Source organism: Apteryx mantelli, chromosome 2 (genome assembly GCF_036417845.1).
Source record: "Apteryx mantelli isolate bAptMan1 chromosome 2, bAptMan1.hap1, whole genome shotgun sequence".
Lineage (NCBI taxonomy): Eukaryota > Metazoa > Chordata > Aves > Apterygiformes > Apterygidae > Apteryx > Apteryx mantelli.
Genome location: NC_089979.1, coordinates 25,288,609 through 25,311,811, shown reverse-complemented (window position 1 = coordinate 25,311,811; position 23,203 = coordinate 25,288,609). Strand labels below are relative to the sequence as shown.

At 38.7% G+C, this 23,203-nt stretch overlaps 1 protein-coding gene across 7 annotated transcripts in view; it reads right to left on the bottom strand.

Moving 5' to 3' along the window:
* Positions 1-23,203, bottom strand: part of MATN2 (matrilin 2) — an 82,651-nt gene that overhangs the window by 50,891 nt on the left and 8,557 nt on the right. For 6 of the 7 annotated variants that reach the window (XM_067290347.1, XM_067290344.1, XM_067290342.1 and 3 more), the window contains exons 2-4: positions 20,233-20,400; positions 5,721-6,290; positions 1,334-1,456 (exon numbers count right to left, since the gene is read on the bottom strand). In XM_067290347.1, coding sequence (XP_067146448.1) covers positions 1,334-1,456; positions 5,721-6,290; positions 20,233-20,386 — 847 coding nt within the window. In that variant the 5' untranslated portion in view covers positions 20,387-20,400. The remainder of the gene's footprint in view (positions 1-1,333; positions 1,457-5,720; positions 6,291-20,232; positions 20,401-23,203) is intronic. The other variant, XM_067290348.1, reaches the window with a different exon arrangement.

The following is a 23,203-nucleotide window of genomic DNA, read 5'->3' as shown; positions in this document are numbered from 1 at the left end:
AGGAGGTGAACAGTTCAAAAGCAGTTTCCCGCTGTAGCGTAAAGGCTCTGAACACACTTCCACACCCCAGAGCAAAGGCCCAAATCACTCCAGTGCTGACATTCTTTTGTTCCCATTTCTATTTACTGAGGCTCTGATGGAAACCATAGGTCCCACTGCACATGTAAGAACTCTAATCCCCAAGTGACAGAGTACCCTCAGATACAGAGATGATCTCCCTCTTTCCGTGGTTGTTAAATAGTTGATGTAATATGCAGCAGTAAGCAACAGAGACTAAGAACCCTCTAATCCTAGGCTACCTGCTTGTTTTAAGATGCTCTCCTGAGATATGGAACGTGTGAATACAAAACCTGTGGAGCAAGGCAAGGATTTGAGCCTGGGTCCTTCACCTCATTTCTAAGTAATCTGTTGCAAGGGGAACATCCTATGCTCTCACCAAGACTGTCTTCTCCATTTTTCTGAAAAACTGTTTCCCAAAATTTTGCTTTTGGATAAAGTCATTTTGGCAAATTTGGCCTGAATCTGTGAACTATCTAAAGATAACAAGCTATGATTTTATCCAAGCACATTTTCAACAAATAATTAACAATAATATCATACTAGTTTTGTTAAAATAATGTTGGACACAGAAATAAAGATGGCATACCTATATTATGTAGTCTGCTATTAATAGGAAGCAAGTTAAAACAGACAAAAGAAATGCTGCCTACAAAGATCATAACTAAACTCCAGTACAGTTTGTTATTACAAACTACAGTTAAAATCAATTACTTAAGTCAGCCCTTTTTAAGAAGGAAAAGAGTGCAATAAACAAGACTTTTGAAACTATTCACTGAAAGGTTGTAAGTCCTTATACTTCAAGCAGAGGTTAGGAAAAATTTTCTGAATGGCAAGTTATTTCACAGTTGTCTAGTATGGGGTTTATTCTACCTTTCTATAGCATCTGGTACTGGTTGCTATCTAGACTGGATGCTGAAATAGTTAGACCACTGCATGTCAGAACATAAAGCAGTGCTTTGTTTGGTTGTTGCTTCATTCTTGAATGTATTACACCAATAAAATTCAAATACAATTTTATCTAGTTACAGTGTACTTCTGTAGAGAGTCAGGTATAAAAATTAACTTGACGTCTTTTAGAAAGGTTTACGAGAACTTTTTCATTTACAAAAAACAAGAAAAAATCATACAACTTCGCCTTTTCAAATTCTTTGTTATGATCAGCATTAATCATATACTGAGCTCAGTTCTCTTTATGAACTCAACTCAAAAGATACGTAATGTAAGCACATTTTGGGGGTGTGAGAGAGAAAAGAATTTAAAAAAGAAAACATACTGCTGCAAGTCTTCTGGTCAGCATTCAGAATGTATCCTTGTTTACATCTGCATACGTAGGAGCCAGCGGTGTTTATGCAGAAGTGATCACAGTGATGCTCAACTATACCGCACATATGGGGCACTAAAAGAAAGGTAAAAGTTTATTAATTGCTAGGATTACTTACTTGTCGTCAGAACTAAATAAAAAAATGTTTTAAAAAACTCTACTGAAGTCACCTTGAAGCTCTAAATTTCAACAGTCAAGACAAAAATGGAAGCTTAAGCCTATAATTTGTTGTGAAAAAAATCCTTAACAAACAGTAATATATATTTATTCCTAACAACAGTATGAACATAGATATTTTCTGTCTGATTGACATTGGTGGCATATTTTTGCACATGGAATTGCATGCAGAATGGAGACATACACAACATGAAAATTTACAATAGAGTATTTGGAAACACTAGTTACTTGGTGGTTCCAAGAACACAATGAAACAAACCTACCACATTCAAATTTCAAAAATAAATGGACTTTAAATACAAACTGTTCCAGAGAACATTTAATTTCTTGAATGAAGAAAATAACCCTACCGCAGAATAATAAACTACAATGACTAGAAAACATCTCGGTGAAGAATCTTGCTTGCTTAGTTATTAATGCTGAGAAACATATGAGCAATATATGACTACAGTGATAATGCAGGTAATGCATCTACAAGGCTCAGTAAGTGGGAGCTGAGCACTGCTATAATCCAGAATATAACTCTTCTGAGTTTATTTTTTTAACTCTTCCCATTTTCTGTCTCCCATAGCATGTAGTAAAAAGAAACAGAAGAGAGAGGAGGAAAGAAAAGGATTAGTGGACCAGTTCTGTCATATTCATTGCTGATTTATTTTTTTCCAGACCAGTACTTATTTAGGAATTAAGAAATTTCCCTGATATTTTCTTTCCATTGGAGCATTGCTTATACGTCATTTCTATAACATATATGTGAATTCCTTCCCAGAGAGCACCATGTAGAAAAATATATACTTTGTTCAATAAAGAATTAAGGATTGATATGTTCCTTATTGTCCCAGGTTGTCAAACCTCAAAATTTATGGAATAGATATTCAATAGTAATCTTCTTCTAACAGCCACAACAGAAGCCTGATAAATAACTTAACATGTGGTATATGTGGTACTTATGAAAAAAATTGTGGTTTTGAAATACATACTATGTATCCAATCTTTGGAATGGCTACCAGAGTTACACATTTATTACTAACCATTACAATTCCCAAATTTCTCAATCAGCCTTTTGGAACTCATCATTTTCTGTCATACTAAAACTCCCCAGGAACTTTTGTTTATGTGAATACAGATCTGCTGGGACTTCTTGTCTTTTCCTTTCATGTTTCTGTTGTTCTGAAAATGAACTTCATGATCTCTGATGCTTTCTAAACATAAGTTTCCTCCTGGCTATTTGTCACTAGCTTTCAACATCAGGTGTAGTTTATTATAACCAAAGGAGCACTTTTAAATATGTCTCTGTTGCATCCATTTAAAGGAATCGCTAGTACTTTGGTCATTAGTCAGATCTCTGTGGCGAAAGGGTCTGTTGTCTATACGACCTCTCCACAGTTGTTGCACAAGGTGTTTGATGGACAAGGCCAGGGACCGAAAAAACAGAACAGATGGATCTCCGAATTAAGGAATTTGAATGGGAGCCTTGCAAACTGGATTTGATTCCTGCCTATGTCACAGGGTCCTTACATGATTCTGGACAAGTCAATAATATCGATATCTTCACATCCTGTGTGCTCAGCTAGAGATACCAGAATCTGAGTTTGCAGGAATGCAGAGCCCTCAGCTGCAAGTGAAGGGAATGCAATGCTATATTAATGCTACGTTACTCAAAAAATGATAAATATTCCAGAAGATTAGACCACGGGATGCACTGAGTCAAATATCTAATATTAGTGGGTGATCTTGATAGTTTTAACCTTGTTTCTGTGCCTCCATTCTTCCAATGTAAAATGGGGATAACGCCACTATCACAGGACAATGACAAAAACTATTTGCTCATGATTGCTCCATCCCAACTTCTATGTCTTTCCCACTCTTCTTTTATTCAGTCTCCACCTCCTTTTCTGGATTCTGTCCCCATTTCTGTTTCCCTTCTTCTGAGTTCTCATTCCTGGTCTCATTCCTCATGCCTCTGATTTGCCAGGATACTTCTTCTTCCTCCTTTACCTTGCTGACTGGTAATAAAAAGAGGGCACTGGGATCCCCTGGCCTCAACTGCTGTGTCTGACATCCCTGAACCTTTAGCAACCAGGGGCAGCAGCTGTAGGGAAAGTCTGCCTTAGTGGGGAATGAAGCACACTCAGTTCCAATAGATTCTTTGAGAATTTAGCTGCCAAGCACTGGGGAATCTCTGCCATGCATGGGTAAATAGAGGTTAATTATGTTTACTTTTTATTTTCTCCACTTTTTCTCTTCATCACTTGGCCAGATTTTGCTATCATCTTAATGGGAACTGCAAAGGCACATTCCCACAGACATAGGCAATCCAGACACAAGGGCAACTCAGGAGTCAGGTTCTTTTTCCAGAGCATGAAACCTAGCAGACTGGGTCTCAGGAGACTTAACTATAGGGATGCCTGGAATTGCTTTAGGCAAAAAACAAGGTGTCTCTATGTTCAGTTCAGCAACAGCTGTGTTCCTCTGTGCCCCCACTGGGGAGAACTTTAAAAAACTAATTATATTTCCTGGGAAAAATCGAGGTGCTTTGGGAGGAGGGGCTATGAGATGTTTAGATGCTCTCTTGAAATTCAGTAAGCTGAACGCTGCTTAAGGGCCCAGACTCAACAAAACATTAATGATCCTATCCACTATTTAGTCCTTGAAGCTGAAATCCATAGGATGCTAACAGCTTAATTTTTTTGTTGAATCTGGGCTTGGGTTTTTAAGTGCTTTTTTGGATCTCACCTTCAATTTCTGAAACAGCAAATGTTGTGGAGGCATCATCTGAGAAGAGGAGTCAGCAACAATCCTTGTCACTTCCATACTCCTCCATCTGGAAAGGGTGATGGCTCTTTAAGGCTCATGTGTATTTGGATTAACAGTGAGCTATACAACTCTAATACATTTACTGGACACTGCCTAGTCAGAGAAATAAGCTTGTTATCCAGAGTAAATAGTACTTGTACTGGACTGATTTCTAAAACGCAACTAAAAAAATCCAATAAAATGAAGTTCTGTAACATTTGCTGCTCATTCCATGTAAACTCTCAATCCACATTTAGTTTATTCCTTTTTTTGTTTTTAAATGTATCTTACTACGCCAGCTAATACTATGGCAAGGAAGAAACAGGAAAAAATCTATTATCTGATGAATGTCTGTGATGGTATTTTGTGCTGATGCAGTTCAGCTGGAGCCCTGTTGCTCTTTGAAACAATTTTGGAAAAGACCAAGTAAGGAAAATTCTCCAGACTACCCTGACAATAAGCCCCAGTTCTCTTCTGGCAAAAGCACCCTTAAGGACGAGTGAGCATTCAATCTCACCATGCATTCTTTTTCTGATCTCTGCTGAAAATGCCCAAGTTTCAAGCCAAATTTGTATGAAAATCTTTCATATTTATCTGAGGAAAAACAAAAATAGAAAATTATATTTAAGACACAGGTTGGAATAGATCTTCTCCATTAGTCTAATGAATGAGGTACACCACAAGATTTTTAAAAGGTAATTTCTTATCAGGTAATCACACATGGAAGAAAGTTCTCTCTTGGAAAGTAATACCTATTAAAATATTATTTACTTTATTGTATGAATGAATAATATCATGGTAAAGGCTTTTTCTAACTTTCTGTTTTTAAAATGGAAAGAAGAAAAAAGCTACCAAGTCTCTGTGTCTCACTTTCAGTCAGGAGGTATGGTCAGAGATAAGTGTTTATATATAATTATTACTTAAACTTCGGAAGAGGAATACCATGAACTCCATGGGATTTTTTTTAGCCAAATGACCATAATGTTTATCAGTTTAAAGTGTCAGTACTAAGGGAAAACACATTTAAAATCAGTAGATGAAATAACTTATCTAATATCTAAGTGGCAAAGGGTTGTAATTTCATTGCTATTATGCAATTAATAGGAAAATCATGATATGTATATTTGTCTCACTGCTTATGACCACTAGGAATTAGATCACGTTTTATGGCACTCAGCAACAGAATTAGCTTTTTCCCATATGTACGATTACTATTCTGAATGTTCTCTGGCTAGTCTCCCTTTTTTCAATGTGTATATTCTAACAGATTAGGTTCCATGTTAAAAAAAAAAAGCTTAGTGATAGCCCACAATGTTTTTCTGCGTTTTACTTTCAACTATGCATTCAACTCTATAGATAAATGCCTTACCACAAAGTTTCGTCTGGAAGGCAGAGGTCAGTGTTTCAATCTGACTGAAATTAGCAACCAGAAACACATGCTCTTCATGTGGTTCACTCCCAATGGACTTCAGTGTGTTCATATCCACTCTTCCCACTCCAATGGCAAAAATCAGGATTCCTGAGTTACGAGCTTTAGCAGCAACCTCTGCCACTGGATCCTGAGGTCTCCCATCTGTCACTATCATGATAATTCGGGGCACATTCTGGTTCAGAGGTCGAGCTCCTTCTGACTCTGAAAATGCGATGTTCACTGCATACTGAATAGCCAGTCCAGTCATGGTGCCAGTTGCCAGGTGCATCGTTCTCTTCACTGCTCTCTCTATATCCTGCTTCCTCCTGAATGTCTTCAAGGAGAACTCATGTTTGACCGTGCTGCCATACTGAATCAGGCCTACTCGGGTGGCATCAGGACTGATGTCCAGGAACTGCAAGATGGTTAAAATGAACTCCTTCACTTTTTCAAAGTCATACTGACGGACGCTGCGAGAGCTGTCAATGATGAAGACAAGGTCCAGACGTTTGTTGTTGCAAGTATTCTCTGGAAGGCAAGACGCAAACAAAAATACTTTACAAGAATTTTGAAATGCAATGCAGATCAGCTTGACCTGAAGTCTCAAATGTGTTGTCTAAATGAACACACTGCCAAGTGTTGGCAAAATATAGGAAAAATAGGAGTTGCCAGAATTAAGACTACTTGAACAATCTGAATTTGGCCTCTGGGGAATAGCAAGAGTTGCCAGCTACATGATCAGTACGCTATTTTTTTCCACAAGCTCAGTGCCCAGAATGGGTAATGCCAATGGAACGGGCAGATGTCTATACCACACCCCGTTTTGTCAGTCACTGAGGTTGTGACCTCATGCCTTATATACCCTGCACAGGACAGAAACCCTCTCTGAATTACCTAGTTACTATTTTAGTGGACTGCACTGTATGTGTTTTGTTATAGTGCCTGAGAATTTAGAAAACTTAATGGGATAATGCTCTGATGAGACAAGGTGGTATTAGTCCTCCATTATAAATAGGGAAACAGAACATGAGAGTTTTGGGTCAAAAGCATCTATTAATTGCAGTGACTGATCTGAGATGTGAAGGGACTGATTTTTCAGGGAACTTGGCATTCAACGGCACTTCACATGTACAAAGTACAGCTCTCAATGACGTCAGCTGCAGCTGTGAGTGCTCAGCACTTCTGCAAATCAAACCCCATGATTTCAAGCACATAATTAATGGCCATCTGGGAAAAATCTAGTCTATGGGACTAGCTCAGCATTAAATAGAAATTCTGTGGCTGCATCAGAGATACAATCTAGTTGTCTGCAGTGGCATTTAAATTGGCCAAAAGACCACTCTTTCTCTTCCTGAAATTTTCTGTTTCACTCATTCAACACAATCTATTTTCTCCAACAGCTACTGAAGCAGAAATACTGCAGAGTATGTCTATATCTGACTGTTGCACAGACAGCCAAACTGTGCTATCATGGATAAGAACATAAGTCAGGACTGCCAACTATACTACAAGCTTTATGGGACTTCGGGTACATCCTCTGGCTTCTGTTCAGCATCCTGTAGGATTTCATAATATCCTGAAGAATACTGGACGTAGGTATGAGTTGCACAGAGAGAATGGATATGGCCTGACTGTTCGCTAGCTCTTCCTATGCAGAAAGCTAGTACACGGCAGGCTTAAACCAAACAAGGGGAGGTGAGCCATGGAAACACTTGCCACGGAAGGCAAAAGTAGTAAAAGTTTAAAAGGACTTTGCAGGGCTTAAAGGGAGGCTGGTGAAACAAAATCAGCTGAGGGTTACTAGCTACATTAAAGACCCCTTCAGATTAAAAAATCCCTAATCCACAAAAGTGTGGTGACTGGCAGAATACCCACAGGACGTTTTGCCTTGTTCTTATACTTTTTCCCTATACATCCACTTTTAACTGCTGTCAGAAACAGGATACTGGGTTAGACAGACCTATGGCTTCAGTCAATACATCTGTTCTTACGATTTTAAATTCCTGTGCCTATGAATAAAACTGTGTGGTAGCTAGTTGTCTGTCTGCTGGGTTAGAAAGATTAAAGGTAGCAAGAATGCTCAACAAACTGCAATATCATCTTCATCTTACAAAGCTGAGATATCCTTACCCAGTAAACTCCTTTTCGACCCAACCCAGTTCAATTGCCAGAGCACTATCATCCATCTTGTGCACTGAATGAGGCAGCTGCCTTGTGGAAAAAGTAGTATTTGATCGTATAATTAAAGGTCATGTCATACTGCACAAATACAAGCGGGCCAATTAAAGACTCAATTGGAACAACATCTGTCTGTAGACAAGCCCTTTTATGAGCTCACTTGTGAGCTGCTGATGAATGCTAACCACGTATTTCTGCCAGTGAGAGGGCTGAGAAAGATGCTTATTTTCACTTGTCAACTCAGAGGCTTCTTTCATAGATTACCAAGAACCTTTGTGGGCATAGAATAAAAATGCTCTTTGATGACAATAAAATGACTCTCTGGATTTATTCATGTGCAGTCTACAGCATGGCTTTATTCATAAGCGTAGGAATATGCTTGAGTTGCTTATTCTTTCAAAATCAGAGGATGCTGAACACAAGCCAAACTGAGCAGAAACAAAATTCCAGTTCTAATGGGATACAGATATCCTGATGTATTAACTATTTTCCATATTATTATCTTATTGATTTATATATATGCTTATTACTTATTTTTAATAATATAACATGAAATACAGCAGCATAATTATAATACAGAGATAACACTGAGATATGATTTATTTCAGCAAGGCAAGAGGAAAGAGATAATTACAGAAAAATGTCTAAGAATATATATGTGTGTTTAAGGGAAAGACAGTGGAAGGAGAAGTGTAAAATGGGAAAATGTAAAAGGGCATTTTATTCCCTGTAAAAAAACAAGTCAAAACTAGAGCCTTGTTGAACCCTTTTGAACTTCAGGGTGGATTTTTAATTTGAATATAAATATTTGGATCCCAGTCTGAACTCAGTTCCTCATTTTGAAGTCAGGCATGAATTTTGGTGAGAAGAAACCTGCAGAGCATTAGTGGATGGTTCTACCAGAAATATGCCCCCTCGTGCTAAATTACTTAAGAAGGAACATATGAATCTGAGTATAATATTTCAGAACTATTTTCACTAGAAAACCTCTATCTGTAGAAATATCAAACATTTGCAAATTAAGAACATATTAAAAATCTTTGTCTTCAGAGGAGACTGTAGTGTTGTGTTGGTGATGAGGCGCGTAATTTGTAATGATATTGTAATTATTAATGTTGATTTAGTTGAGCTAGGTTCAGTGAAAAACAAAGTATTACCATTTTACTAAGCAAAACTCCAGCTGGGTGGTAATCAATACTGACTAACAGATACGAACACTCATATAACCTTTCAGCGAATTTTTTAGCAGTTCCATGGTTTTGCACTTGCCCTGTATACTAGAATATCTTCTTCCTACCAGTTCTTACATTTAAACAATGAACTTTCTCACAACTTTGGCAAACATCTTCAAATCCAAAAGCAATTCCCTTCCACTGTTCTTATGAAAAGTCACACATTCCTAGGATCTGGAAATTGGAAAGACTTGACTTGTTAAACCATAAACCAACTTCTAAGTCAGCACAGGTTTTTGTATTGTGAACACAAATGTTAAAAAAGAAAATTCAGAGCATGATTCACACTATCCAAAGTCATGACAGGCAAGGCGAGGCAAGGCAAGGCAAGGCAAGGCAAGGCAAGATCAATGCTTTATTCAAGATTTTCTCTTCCTTCAACGTCCAGTTTTTCTATAAATGACAGCTATAGTGATGTCAACTTTGCAAAATTACAATACAAGGAGACTTTGGATCTCACTGGAAGGATCCAATTACAGATATATATGTAGAATAAAGCTTAAAAAAATACTGAGCCTCTTAGCTCTCCTTTCTCTCCACAAATGTGGAGCAGAAAGGCATCTCCAGGAGTTCTTCACTTTCTCAACTTGGTCTAGAGAGGAAACTGCAGTTTTCTTCAGGTTCTCCAACTTTCTGTAAGCAGGCCTGGGATAAAGGGCAAAGGGGGAGAGAGCTGGCTGACTCTTTTTCACAAAATGGGAGGCAGCAGCAAAAGGGCCCTGAACAGCTCTTTCTCCTTCATACTTATGAAAATGCCAGTGGATGGACTCTCTCCCTTTCTCCTACATCCAAACTCCTCTTGGCTCTTCAGGGAAGCTGGGAGATGGTAGGGCACTGTTGGCTCCTCCTCCATAAGAAGCAGAGAAATGGTCAAAATAAGTGATAGCAGGAAAGCCTTCTCCTAGACAAGCCTGAATCCATGAGAGTCCTGAAATCCCAGCAGAGAATAGTATCAGTCTAGACCTTTATCTGTGCATCCTCCAGCTTCACTCATCCCTATGGCTCTCACAGCTGTAAGTAAGAGGACTCTTGACACTGATCTCTGTTTTGCCTGTCAGTGAAATTTCACCACTGTCCTTAAGAAATACAAGCGAGCACTACTGTCTTGAAGATCTGTCTGTGTCCATTCCTTCTCACCTTATTTCTAGTTATTGCTACGTTGCCTTAATATGCTATGCAGCACTTTCCTTTCAGGCTGTTCATGTTCGAAAGCTATCAGTAATTCTAGGGCTATATTTTAGTGGTAACTGAAACAATGCCAGAGAGTTTTCCTGGGCATTGGAATTTAATCATCTATGCCATTAAATCACTAGAACAGTCCCTGGTATTGTTTGGCCTAGGACAACTAACATTTTCTCAAACAATACTCAGGCATGATATGGGAAGAAGCATGAACAAGGGACTCGTCCCAATAGACTGTACAGATGCAATCACCCTGGAAGCTAAGGGTATTTAATAGTATAGAAGCAGACCATTTTATACCATTGATCTCAGTGCCAGAGAGCAGTCCAAGATACAGGCTAAGCTCAGAGGCCAGCTGGCCTGTATTCACAATATTAAACTCATCTTTCTGCTAAAACAGAGTGGCTGTATGCAAACTGCCTATTGGGAATAATCCCTGGCCCACTATAACCCCTGAATCATGCCTGGGGATTGCCTGAAGATGGCTAGTCATTGTGGGACAAAGACAGCTCTAGCAATTTAGCAGTAATGATAATGAGGAAGTTCCAGTGCCCAAGAACGTCCCCTGGCACTGTTTAATTTATCAGTATAGACATATCTTCAAACATTTCCATTTTGGGATATTCAAACTGAACACATTCAAAAGGCCCAAGTTTTAGATGGTGATTTCTTAAAAGTTTTTGCAAGCCAGCTCCCTTCAAAAGGTCTGCTGTTTAGCACTTAAAATGGAGTTATTTTTTATTGTTGTCCTACATCTTTATGTCTCCTTAAAGCATTTTGTAATATGCAGATTACTTATTTGGTTACTATCCTAATAAATGAGAATGGATAATTGTTAAAGGAGGCAATTGCTGCATACAAAGCAAAACAAGGTTAGTTCAGTTTGGTAAATACTATAGCAATGTTAAGATATTTAGACATTGAAAAAGCCATTTATAACAAGTATATACTAGTTCCATGAAGATTTTTATTATACAGAAAGACAATTTAAGCAAGAAGGAAGGATGAGATCAGTTAAGAAAAAATGAGATCATAGAAAAATTGTTGCCTGAACAGGAAATGCAATAATGACAATTTTAAGACTCAGTATATTGTCTTTCTTAGCTCACATCATATTATTGTAAATGCAAAACTACATTCCCTATGACATTGCCAGCAATAACACCAAGTTTATTTTTACATTTTATTTGAGTAACAGAACAAAAGCCTTCACTCGGAATTAAATAAAAGAGGAGAAAACTATTCTCCCAGCTAGCACATTATAAAACTTTTTAATTTTCTCTTCTTTCTTTGCCATTTTCTTATTTCATTTTTCCTCCAGCCCTCAACATTTCTTCTTGCTTCTCTAGAATTCTGGTTTTCCCTTACTAAGTATCCAGTCACTAAGATTGGGTTTGACAGGTTCTCAGATATTTCCAAAAAGACTTCTCCATTCATCAAAAGAGGGTTTGATCTTCTTGCCATACAATCATACAAGAAAACAATACTCAGATTTGCAATTCATTCGTAGATATACTAAAAGCAAAACACTCTGATGGGAAGAAAGATTTATGTACGCTTTACCTATATACACCTAGGAACCTTTAGCAGCTTTATTTGCAAAGATCAGACACGAGGTACATAGTAGTTAATGTAACACTGTTTCTGTCTAGAAAGCATATTTTGTGGTTGTTGCCAGGAATAAATGAAGAATAGCAATAATTCTGAGCACTTCTTGGTCCCAGTGAGACATTTTGCACAAGTTTACTTCCCCCCACCTTTTCTCTTTCCTCATTCTAATTCCAAGACGAGCAAAGGGTGGTATAGTGCAGTTCTGATATGGTCATATCCAGTGCCTGAGGTAGATGTTAGAAACTGCTCAGTACCCCTTTCCTGGCATGTACACCTTCTGCACTTGGTTTGGCAGGTGACTACTCTTGCCAGCTCTGGGACAGACCCTGGGTCCAAGACATGTCCCCATACTTCCTGGTCCTGTCCTTGCGCTAAGCCATTCCCCAGACTCACTGGCCTCTGGCCCTAACCCACAGATTCATTATGAGTTTGTGAGTTCACCCATTACTCCTTAAAAATATCTTCATCTGGGAACACGCTCTGAATATAGTATAGCCTCCAGACATCTCTTTATTGCCTCTGACAAAAACTTTTCTGAACTTCCAAAATTTCTGTGAGTATTGTACAACTGTAGGCTCTTGTCCACAGATTTCCATTTCCTGCTACCTGTGAATGCTCCATTTTCAGTCACTGTGGGAGGGTCCATTACCTTGTTCTCATTTTACCTCATTATTTCTATTCCTTCCCTGTCATCTCTTCCAAAATACTGAGGTCATTATTAATACAAAGTCTTTCTAATTCCAGAGACCCCAAACTGATTCCTAATAGTTCTCCAGTTCTTTACTGAAATTAGTGCTGCCTCTGGCATGGAGCTAAAGTATGTTTTAGGGATAGTCTCAAATTTCCCAGTGCTTCTTGCATATTTCAGCTGTTCTGAGATGGAAACTGTTGAGGCTCCTGGCAGGCGTCAAACCTGCTCCCACAGTCAGGAGGACCAGGGTGGGCGCATGGGTTGCTTTTCCTTGTAGGCAGGAGAATGCCAGGATGGAGGGATGAAGCATCCTGGTGTCACCATCTCGGTGCCCACTCCAGGCCTGACGGCATTGACATCTACCCACCGCTTCCTAACAGAAATAAATATCATGTCTCTCAGCTGAAAGTAGCTCATATGCGTAAAAGACAATGAATTTGTTTTTTGAGCCATGATGGGGGAAGCCTTGTTTTACACAATCAGAGTTAGTGCTATTTTGAGTCCAGTTCCTATGCACAATGTGGAGGCAATTACTCTGCCTGCAACTCTGCCTTTTCCTGCACTCCTCTGTGAAGCAACAAATCATAACCAACACAAAAAAGGGAGTTGTACAGAGAAGATCCTCATATCCTTCTCCTTGAAGATCTGAAACTTCTGTCTTGCCTCAGCTACCTGGGGCACTGTTCCAGTGACATGGAAATGATTAGAGAGGTGAAGTTTTAAAAACTCCTATCAATGCTTTTTTTAAAGCTGCCAGTGTCTTTGTTTATGGAGAAAGCTGTTAGCAACCTCAACATTACTCATTGACCAGCTGACTTGAAACCTATCCATTGTTAACAGTTTAAACATTAGACTCTTTTCCAGAGTATTTTCAGAAATGGCATCATGAGATAGTGCCACATAGCATTTTCCCTTAACCCCCCAAATGCATGGGACATTATATCCACTGAAATACTCTATTATTCCTACTACTTCCCTAACACTTAAGTGGATGGTCCTTTCTAGCTTCCAAAGAAATTTAAAGAACTTGTCCCTCTTCTCCCACAGTAGTGACCGATCACCCATCCATATCTATAAAATGAGCCATTTCTTAGGTTATGCAAATGTTTCCATGATTTTCAAGATAATTTTGCACATATGTGCTCTTTTAATTACTAAGCTCAAGTACTGACAATGGAGCCAAAAACACCACACTTCAGAACATTCAGTGTTCTTTTTCTGGCCTGACCTTCCTTCAAGATGAAATATGCAGAAGAGGCTTTATGTTTTGTAAGAATATACACATAAAAAATGGAGTTTCTAATTTTACTCAGTAAATTATTGTCAAGAAAAACCCTTTTTCAAACAGAAACAGTATTTCACAATAATTTGTGGCAGCTGTAACAAAATTTCAGGAATACAAAGAGCATTTTCAGGTTAGTATATGATTGATAGCTTTTTCTGTAGCAACAGATATTGTCTCCTCTGTGTGGGAAACTCAAGAAACTCTCAAAAACAAAGAAAAAAAGGAAAAGGAAAATAAAAAAGGAAAGAAGAAAAGGAAGAAATGAAAAAAGAAAAGAAAGGCTTTGCTGGCAGAAATACTCATACATTATATCACAGAAATAATATAGAAAATTTCTCGTGCTGCTAGAAAAATAATGACAGCCCACATAACATCAATTACTGAATTGCCCTTTAAGTGGGTAAGAAAGGAACAATGATATTTTGATGCATGACTTGATAATTAATTATAAAATCTAAGTAAAACAGTTGACGAGTGTAAAGATGTTATGCAGAGAAACAATTGCTAACACGGACCAAAATCCAACCTTTTTTATCCCCACGATAGATGGCTTCAGATATGTGCACTCAGAATAGGACACAAATCCCCGAAGTCTGTCATGGTCCCACCTAGCCAGCATGGCTCATTAGTCCTGCTTACGGGATAATAGCTTCTATAGAAAACACCTGACAAGGCAGGGATGTGGTTGGCATTCAAATCTTGCCTTCTTGGACTCACAGTCCCCTTTAGGGGTTGAGAAGGCACAGCCTTCACCGCAGACCAGACCACCAGGCCTCAGAGCCATAGAGAGAGGGTCTGCCACTGTCAACAAGAACTGGAAGCCGAACAGAGTAGAGCACTCTGGGAAACTACAACCCTCCTGCCAGTGTTGCAGATCCCAGCCAGGCAGACAACAGCTGTGGCAGGGAAAGGGCTTACAGCTGAGATATTAAGATGAAAGTTGAAGTTTAAAGACATGGAGTAAAGGCCATGGGACACCTCTCAGTTACTGAGACAATCGCTACTGGAAAGCAAAGCACATAATTTCTAACGTTCCCTTAAGGCACAATTACTACAAAATGCATCGACAGCTGCCTCAGAGGGGAGAAACACATGACTTCACAGACTGTAAAATCCTTTACTCTCTCTCTTTCCAAATATAACACATCTATATTTATATGGCAATTTTATATTTTGATTAGCAACAGTCTAAATTGAAATGTGTTTGATCATCTTCATAAAAGTTTGGTTACATTTTTATTAGAAAATGATTTTGGTTATATTTTAATTGAATACATGATAATTCACAAGGTGTAATTTACAGCTTCTTCTTGCCTATATCTACTGTCTGGAGTAGTTTTGGTCTCCCCAAAAGAAATACCACCATAGTATGTAAAAGGCATGATGTAGTTATCATGACACAATGCAGGCTTCAGCTGCAATGCAGGCTTCAGTTGCAATGACTCTACTTAACATCTTTGAAGACATAAAAAAAAAAACTTGGCAGAGCTGCATTTATGTCAAGAAATAACATGGACACACTTATATTGAGGCTCTGAATGAGTTTCTCACAGCAGTCATCACCTCTTGGCAGTTCAGTAGTCCACATTAGCAGAATTTAGATCATCCTTTAGGTACAATCAATTCAACCAAAACTAAATAGCAATCTTACATGCACTCCATAGAAGCATCATGGATTGGACTCACTTTCATCATGATTTTTTCCCTTTCATTTGTGAGTAACATTTACCCAGGATAGTTAATCTGATAATTTTCCTGAGCCCTAAGGTTACATACACACAAGATTAAGAATTAGGCTGGATATAAGAATTTTTGGAATAACTTTGACTGACTGTAGTCAGTACTCTGTATACTTTGTATGCCTCCCTTCATCTTATTAGTAGAATCATATACATATAACCAAGAAACAAATCATTACATATTTAGCTGCAAAATGTAATTCAGCACAGACAGGGACACTTGAGTTTAGCAGCAGCTTCTACTGAACAGAGTCCAAGTACATTTCCTTCTTGGCCTCCTCTCTCTGTTTCAATTTTGTGCAGTATCAGTTAATCTCTTGTAGTTTTTTTCTTCTGGTGTCATGTACTATCTGAAAGAATGCTTCCTAAATTAGCTTTTTCCTCACATAAACAGTTATTCTCAGAAACAGGTAGGTGCATGATTTATGCTCCTAAGGAATAGAAGGAATGTTACCGCTTAGAATATCATTCCACAGCTTATTCAATTACTTGCATGCATTAGCCTCAGAGCTCTTGAAAGAAATATACCTATGTGACATGAAACACGTCCCCAGTTTACAAGAACAGTCTTCATCAAAGAAAATAACCCCCCTCCAATCTTGTGGGTTTTGTAACAACATTGAAATTTTGATTTACTTTGTTTTACAATAAAAAAGATTAAGATGCAGTAGGGCATACGTCTCAAATCCCCTCCGTCCCCCCAACACACATAATCAAACAACATCAGGATATAGGAAGGGAGAAGGCACATCTTGCAAGGACAGGATATCTGTCACTCCTGAACTCAGAGCCTGCTGAAAAGTGCTGTGGACCTCCGACCACAGCCTTGAAATCACAGTGTGTGTGGGAATCACCACTCTGGACAGCAGATACAAATCTTGATCGGTCTATTAACAGTGCAGGAGTCCAAAACTACATATTGGTTGTACAGGCCTTTACACGTCTCAGTTGTACATGAAGGGAATTAGCTAATGTAATAGACAGTATTTGATCTTTAAAATCACATAGACAAGTCTTTTTCCATTAGTGTTTTTCTTTAGTGTTCAAAAAGCAATGCTAAGCTGGCAAGTTGTGCTTTCACTGATCTGTGTGTAATCTAACAAAGCAGTAGCACTCAGCAGGAACAGTGACTTCATCAGAGAGCAAAGTAAAAACTCTTTGGAGCTCGAATAAAACCTTTACAAGAGAAGATTCTAGAACATAAGATTAATCTCCTTCAAGGTATCAGGATAAGGCCAAAGATCCAATACTCAGGCTCAAATTGCTGATGAGGGAAAAGAGAAGACAGGTTTATGTTCACATCTCTTTTAAGGGGAGAGGGGGACTGCCCTCTCCTACAGGAAAGAGATTACATGGGCCATCCCATTTCTTTCTGTTATTTCACAAGGTCTTACAGGAGTATGGAAATGATCTTTTAAAACATAAATACACTTATATTAAAACAATATTTTACAGCAGTATAATACATCCATATTGTTACTACGATAAATACATGTCTTTTCTGTTTCTAAACCTACCACACGTGCTACAACTAAATTGCTGCAAGAAAGAACTTGTTAATGAAGTTAATTATAACTGGCACAATTGACAGTTTTAAATACCTTGAAGTTTGCTTCAGTGTTTAAAGAAAGAAAAGCTAGAAACAAACCCAATTCAAAGCAGTTTAGCATGCAAGGACCACACAGAGAGAATTCCAAGAACATTATGTCCAATTGACCCTTGCACACAAGATTTCAGATTTTTAACAGGAATTTATTAGGAACTGTAAAAATAATTTTAAATAATAATAAGCAACACAAAGACCTGCAAAATGAAAACAACACACACTGACGTTTAGCAAAAAGAGTGGGGAGAAGAAAAAAAGCAGAAAAGACAGTGTAGCTCATTACTTCTGATGTCTTTCTTAAAACATATGATTTATTAGCCCTAACAAGATAATTAACAAATCTAGGAAATATTAGTATCTGGCTGCGAAAAGTTAAATCCTCCCAAAGCTGGATCCCCAAAACTTGTATCTGTATTTTGACAATGCCACAGGATTTTTTGTCTGTTCCATTTTGCTTAATTACACTGTAAGTTTCCTGGGCAAGGATCTTTACTTCTTTACATGGCCACTATTGGTATTTTACCAGTAAATACCTGGTATTTACCTATATCATAGCAGTGTTCTTTTGTTTAAAAATAGGTAAAATAAATAAAAAATGAACAAAATTATTTTAATGCTACTAATATTTACATAGCATTATCCTTCATTTCAGTCCTAAAAACATAGGGAGCTTCACCCAATAAACAAATAACCCCCTGCATTGTTATTGCTCTTCCAGGTAATTTTTGGCTCTTTGTAGCTATGTTACTCACTATTGCCTGCCAACCAAGTCTCTCCAAAACAGCAGTAATTGTCATTACCAGCGCTACTATTTATAATATACATATTATATGGAATGGGACAGGTTCTGATCCCTGTAAAATTGCTGTAAATCTGGAGTGATTTTATTAATTCAATAGAACTGATGTCTCTGAGATCACGATTTGGGCCAGCTCCTTCTCATATCATTTACAGTAACTGGTGGAGAACAGTATAACTTTCCAGCAGAATTGCATGTATTTTACACATTCTGCTCTTTACAGAGAGGCACATTTTAACCATGCCACTATTTATATGCAACTTTTGAATTTGAAGCAGGTGACCTAACTCATTGTAACAGAATGCAATGCCCAAAGAGTCTGACTCAAAGCTGCCACGTACTTTTATGGGCTGAACCAGAAAATGTCTCAAGTTTCTTGCATCATTTGATGTCTTGAAAAGTTTTTTTCTGCCAGAGCTGCCAGAATTATTTGCATCCTGCACATGCTGAACTGAATAGGGAGCCAGAATTTTCCAAAAGCAGGGACCACAAAATTGCTTGGCTTTTGAAAAAAGGAAGAAATAAATTAGTCCATACATTTTGATTTATATTGAGTGCTAATACTTTTAATATATTTTGCAGTGTTTAGAATATGAAAATGTGGGTATAAAAGCAATTAAAAATCACAGGAAAAAAAGACTAACGGGGAAATAAGACACCTTTTACTTTCTCTATATAACGCTCTACTGGTGCATTCATTTTCCAGGGGTACAGGTAGTTCATTGCTTAAAGTACTAAGCTCACTTAGAATATTTGCTGGGGATCCTAAAATTTACAGGAGAGGCTGCTATTTCATCTCATTTTAGAATTCAGTATTTTAGAAAGAGTCTGGCTCAGTAAGGTATGAATGCGGGTGTTTCTCTTAACCTCTGCTGTTCCAAACGCATGCTTTCCGATGGGCTAAAATCTCCAGAGCAGTGGCTTTTAGCCTGCAGTCACAAAACGACGAGTGTCTCAAGACCATGTCTATTGGTCATGAGAAAGACAAATAAGAAAAGAAAATCTGTTGTCATTTGGCTTAATTTTTTTCTACAAGAATTGAAAAACACCAGTTTTAAGTTAATAAAAAGCCATACTGTGAATGGTATTCTATGTATTTTGACAGGTTTAAAGGCTGGCTTTGTAAATGTTGTCTGGAGAGGAGTTTCACACTGATAAAACCTGGTGCTCCCTCTCTCTGCCACCTCTTCTCCCATGTTCTGGCTTTGTTTCTTCTTCGCTTTTTCCCAGTACATCTTCTGCAGGCCATTTAACAACCCTCATGTTCACCAAGATTAGGTGACCTTTATGGGGAGGTAGGTCATGTAACATCTCCCAGGGGATGGAGAGAGTTATCTGATTAGATCTACTGTTAATGTGTATCATGAATCCCTCGTGATGGGTCATGTCTAAAGACCCCAACCATCCTATGTTTTCATATTGTGAGTTTTTCATTTAACCACTCAATTATTCTAAAAAATGAGCAAAGGAAAGTGATTCTAAGTCATGAACTGTCAGCAGACAAAAAAGCTGACCAGAAAATTGCCTGATGAAGTACAGGCAATGATCAACAAGAGAGATGAACCTTATGTTTTTAAAATATGACAGCCACAAGTTAACTGCCATCCCTGTCCTCTGATTTTTGGCAAAACAGGAGAAATTAGCTGCTCATTATAAAGAAAATTTATCTGACAAAATGAAGGGATTGGCACTGAGCAATGTAATGAGAAGATCCATTTCCTTAGCTGCTGATTTGATTAGCTTCAGTTCAGTCATCATTACACACACCACACATAGCAGGTTGCACACAGCTGTAACCTGCTAGATTGGGAAAAGATAGCTCTGACAGGACCTTCATGGACCAAAATTTATTTTCTCTAAGCAGTGAAAATAAGGTCTTTTTTTTCAATGCAGCAATCCTGTAGCAAATATTTATTTTATAACACTTAGATAAAGTAAATCTAGTACCCCAAAAGTAAACACCTTCTTTCAACAGCTGCTAACCTGTCTACAAACTTTCTCTCATTCCTGCCTGCAAATGGCAATGTCCTTTTCATTATAAACTAACTCAGCCAAGGTTTGGCCAGCTGCTTACACCTTTATCATTTGTATCTGAGATGACTTTTGATGGTGTTTTTCTTTTTTTTTTTCCTTTTTTTACAACTTACCAAGCAGAGCTTGTGAGTTAACATCCCTTCTTCGTGCGAAATGTGCTCCAGGAAGATCTCTTGCCATGACTGAGACAATGAAAAGCAGAGTGTGTCCCCACAGCAGAAAGAAGCATGCAATCATTTTCTTCATTTTCAGGAAAGACAGGGACATTCAAGGATGCAAAACTGCAATAAAGGAAAGAAAGAGATGACCTTTCTGATTATACAAGAAGATACACTGTAACCATCCAGCTGCATTGCCTTCCTCCCATCACATACATGCAGATGTACTGGCATGGAATAATACTTACACCTTCAAGAAAGAAGTTCTACACAACAGAGTAGCAGTTAGGAGACCTTGCAGAGTCTTTAAGCATATTATAGTTAAATTCATAGTTAACATTTTAAATGTATCAACTCTTACAATCATTCATAAGAATCAAGTATATTTAAAGCAAGAAAAGGAACTTTTTTTCAGTGAGCCTCTCAGCAAAAATAGGTTTGAGAAGGACACAAATATATTTTCATTATTCTACTCAGCCCTCTGTGTGTTGTGCATTTTTTCAGAAACTTAATGGTCCTAGCAGTCTGAGAGATGCTTTCTTAAGAAAATTTTGGAGAAGAAAATAAGAGAGAAGGGAATACACTTCAGAAGCATCAACTATTAATGTGAACTGGCAACAGCTCATGCTTCATTGTTCAGAAGAGCATCCATGGTTGCTAACATGGAGATAACAGTGCAAAATGAAGAGATCTTGTTTACTCAAAGAGAAGACTCCTGAAGACTGGTAATGAACATAACCTAACCATAGGTTAAGGAGAAGTTTTGTCATACAGAAGAAAAAATTAACTGGCAAGATCCTAGACCAAGAGATGATTCATGTCCACAAGTTTGTTGAGGCATCATCAAAAGCCATGGTTGACTCTGTCCACAAGCAGAAAGCTACCACTGACATGCTAAATGCTCATCTTTTGGCCAGGTCCCCTGTCAGTGGGCTTCCTCAGGTGGCTATTTCTTCTACCTTCCCCCAAAATTTCACTGCTGTGGGTCATGAAGAGCGACTCAGAGGAGCTAGATTCAGCCTTGGAATTGGTGATATGATGAATCTGAATCAAGAGCTCTCCTAGATGTGCAAGAAGATGGGTAAAACTACCCACTTTTACAACAAAAAAGGAACATTCTATGTGAAAGAGAGTGGCAACTTTACAAGCAGTGCACATTTTAATGGCAGTTATTGGCTAAGTAACTAGGATGTTGAAAACAATTTTAATACAGGAGTCCTAAACCTGATAGGTAGAATTGCACAAGGCCACAGATCTATAACAGAAGACAATAAAGTGCCCCAGCTCAACAAGAGAATTAAATTTTTCTTTCCCACCTGTTACTGTCACGTGAAGGGAGGACAAGGGGTAATCAACTTTGCCTGCCGGAGCCCTCCTCAAAAGGGCTTTCACTGGATCAGGTTCACAAAGTTGAACAAAATAAGAAAGGCCCTCCCCTTTGGTAATCAACGTTTGCCTGCCAGAGCCCTCTGTGATAGGTGATAATTTGTTACATCAACTCGTGAAGTGATTTTACCATGAAACTAGGCACTAAGTACGGGCCATCAACTCGTGAAGTGATTTTACCATGAAACTAGGCACTAAGTACAGGCTATCACCACCATGATTGTACTGAGCCAGCAGAGCGATATTGTATTGTGAAATGTATGCGCGCGACCTGAAGGGCACCACGTACAACGCAGAGGAAGACCCCAGCTTTCATCCCGACCCCCCCCAGCAACAGCCGGCGCAACCACAGAAGTTACAGGCATATAAGGGGACTGTGAGGGGGGATCGCGCGCGCCGTTGGTGGAGCAGGAGACTCCCCGGCCGCCCAGCGCTGTTTTGCTTACTTGTGACTTGCTCAATTATTCTATTAAATTGGAATTTATGCAACCCGGCCCGAGTGGTTGTCAATCTGTCGCGTTTACCTATAACACCTCCTCAAAAGGACTTTCACTGAGTCAGGTTCGCAAAGTTGATCAAAATAGACAATTTATTAAAGCGACAGATCAACAGGTTCAAGATTGCCGGTGATAAATGCACTTACTGCAACAAATTCTACTTTTTCTGAGCTCAAACTGATAATTAAGTGCTTTCAACAATGGTATTTTTCCTGGGGTAACATCCGACGTTGTCGGAGGCGCAAACCTTACCAAAAAGGTGTCCCTGTTTTGGGGAGGAGAGAGGTCCAGGCCCGTCGACCCGTCCGTAGGTTGGTGCTCTCGTCCTCGAAATGGAGGATTGTTTATGCACTGAATTTATACTCTTGGCGAGGTGGGGCTGAGTCAAACACTGTGGGATGTTTGGTCCTTGTCGAGCTCAGTAGAGGGTGTCAATGGCTGCTGGCCTTTATTTTCTTTTGCCCCTATCAACAACACCAGGCTGCAAGACTCCCGCCTCGCCCCAGGTGTCGTTTTGGGTAGAGCAATGTCAAGTGGTGAGACCTCCGCCTCACCCTGGGCGTTGTCTCACCCCTCACCGGCACGGGCATCAGGCCGCAAATCACCCTTTGTATTCACTGTTTACCCCACGGCAGGGAGGATCACAGATAATCACAGACCATTATTCCACACCACCATGACGTACTCACTGGCAGAATATGAGATTCTGAGTAAATCTAATCTAATAAAGGAATTTTTATACATTATTCTTAATTCTGTCCAGCACAACTACTACACGTTGTTCTATCTACGTCTATCTATTTTTTTCCTTTTGTGTATCCTACTCAGCATTCCCAAGTATGAACATAATGTTCTGGTGTATATGCCATAGAGCAAACCAGACTGAAGTCTTCATACTCCAAATGCCCAGCCTTGCTTAAATGTTCAATACTATTCAGTAACAGGCAATATGTGATTTAAGAGTATTCAAATTAGCAAAGAGATTTATGGAAACAGTTAGTACTTAGAATAGTGGCCAGAATTCAACAAAGTTTTGGAATCCA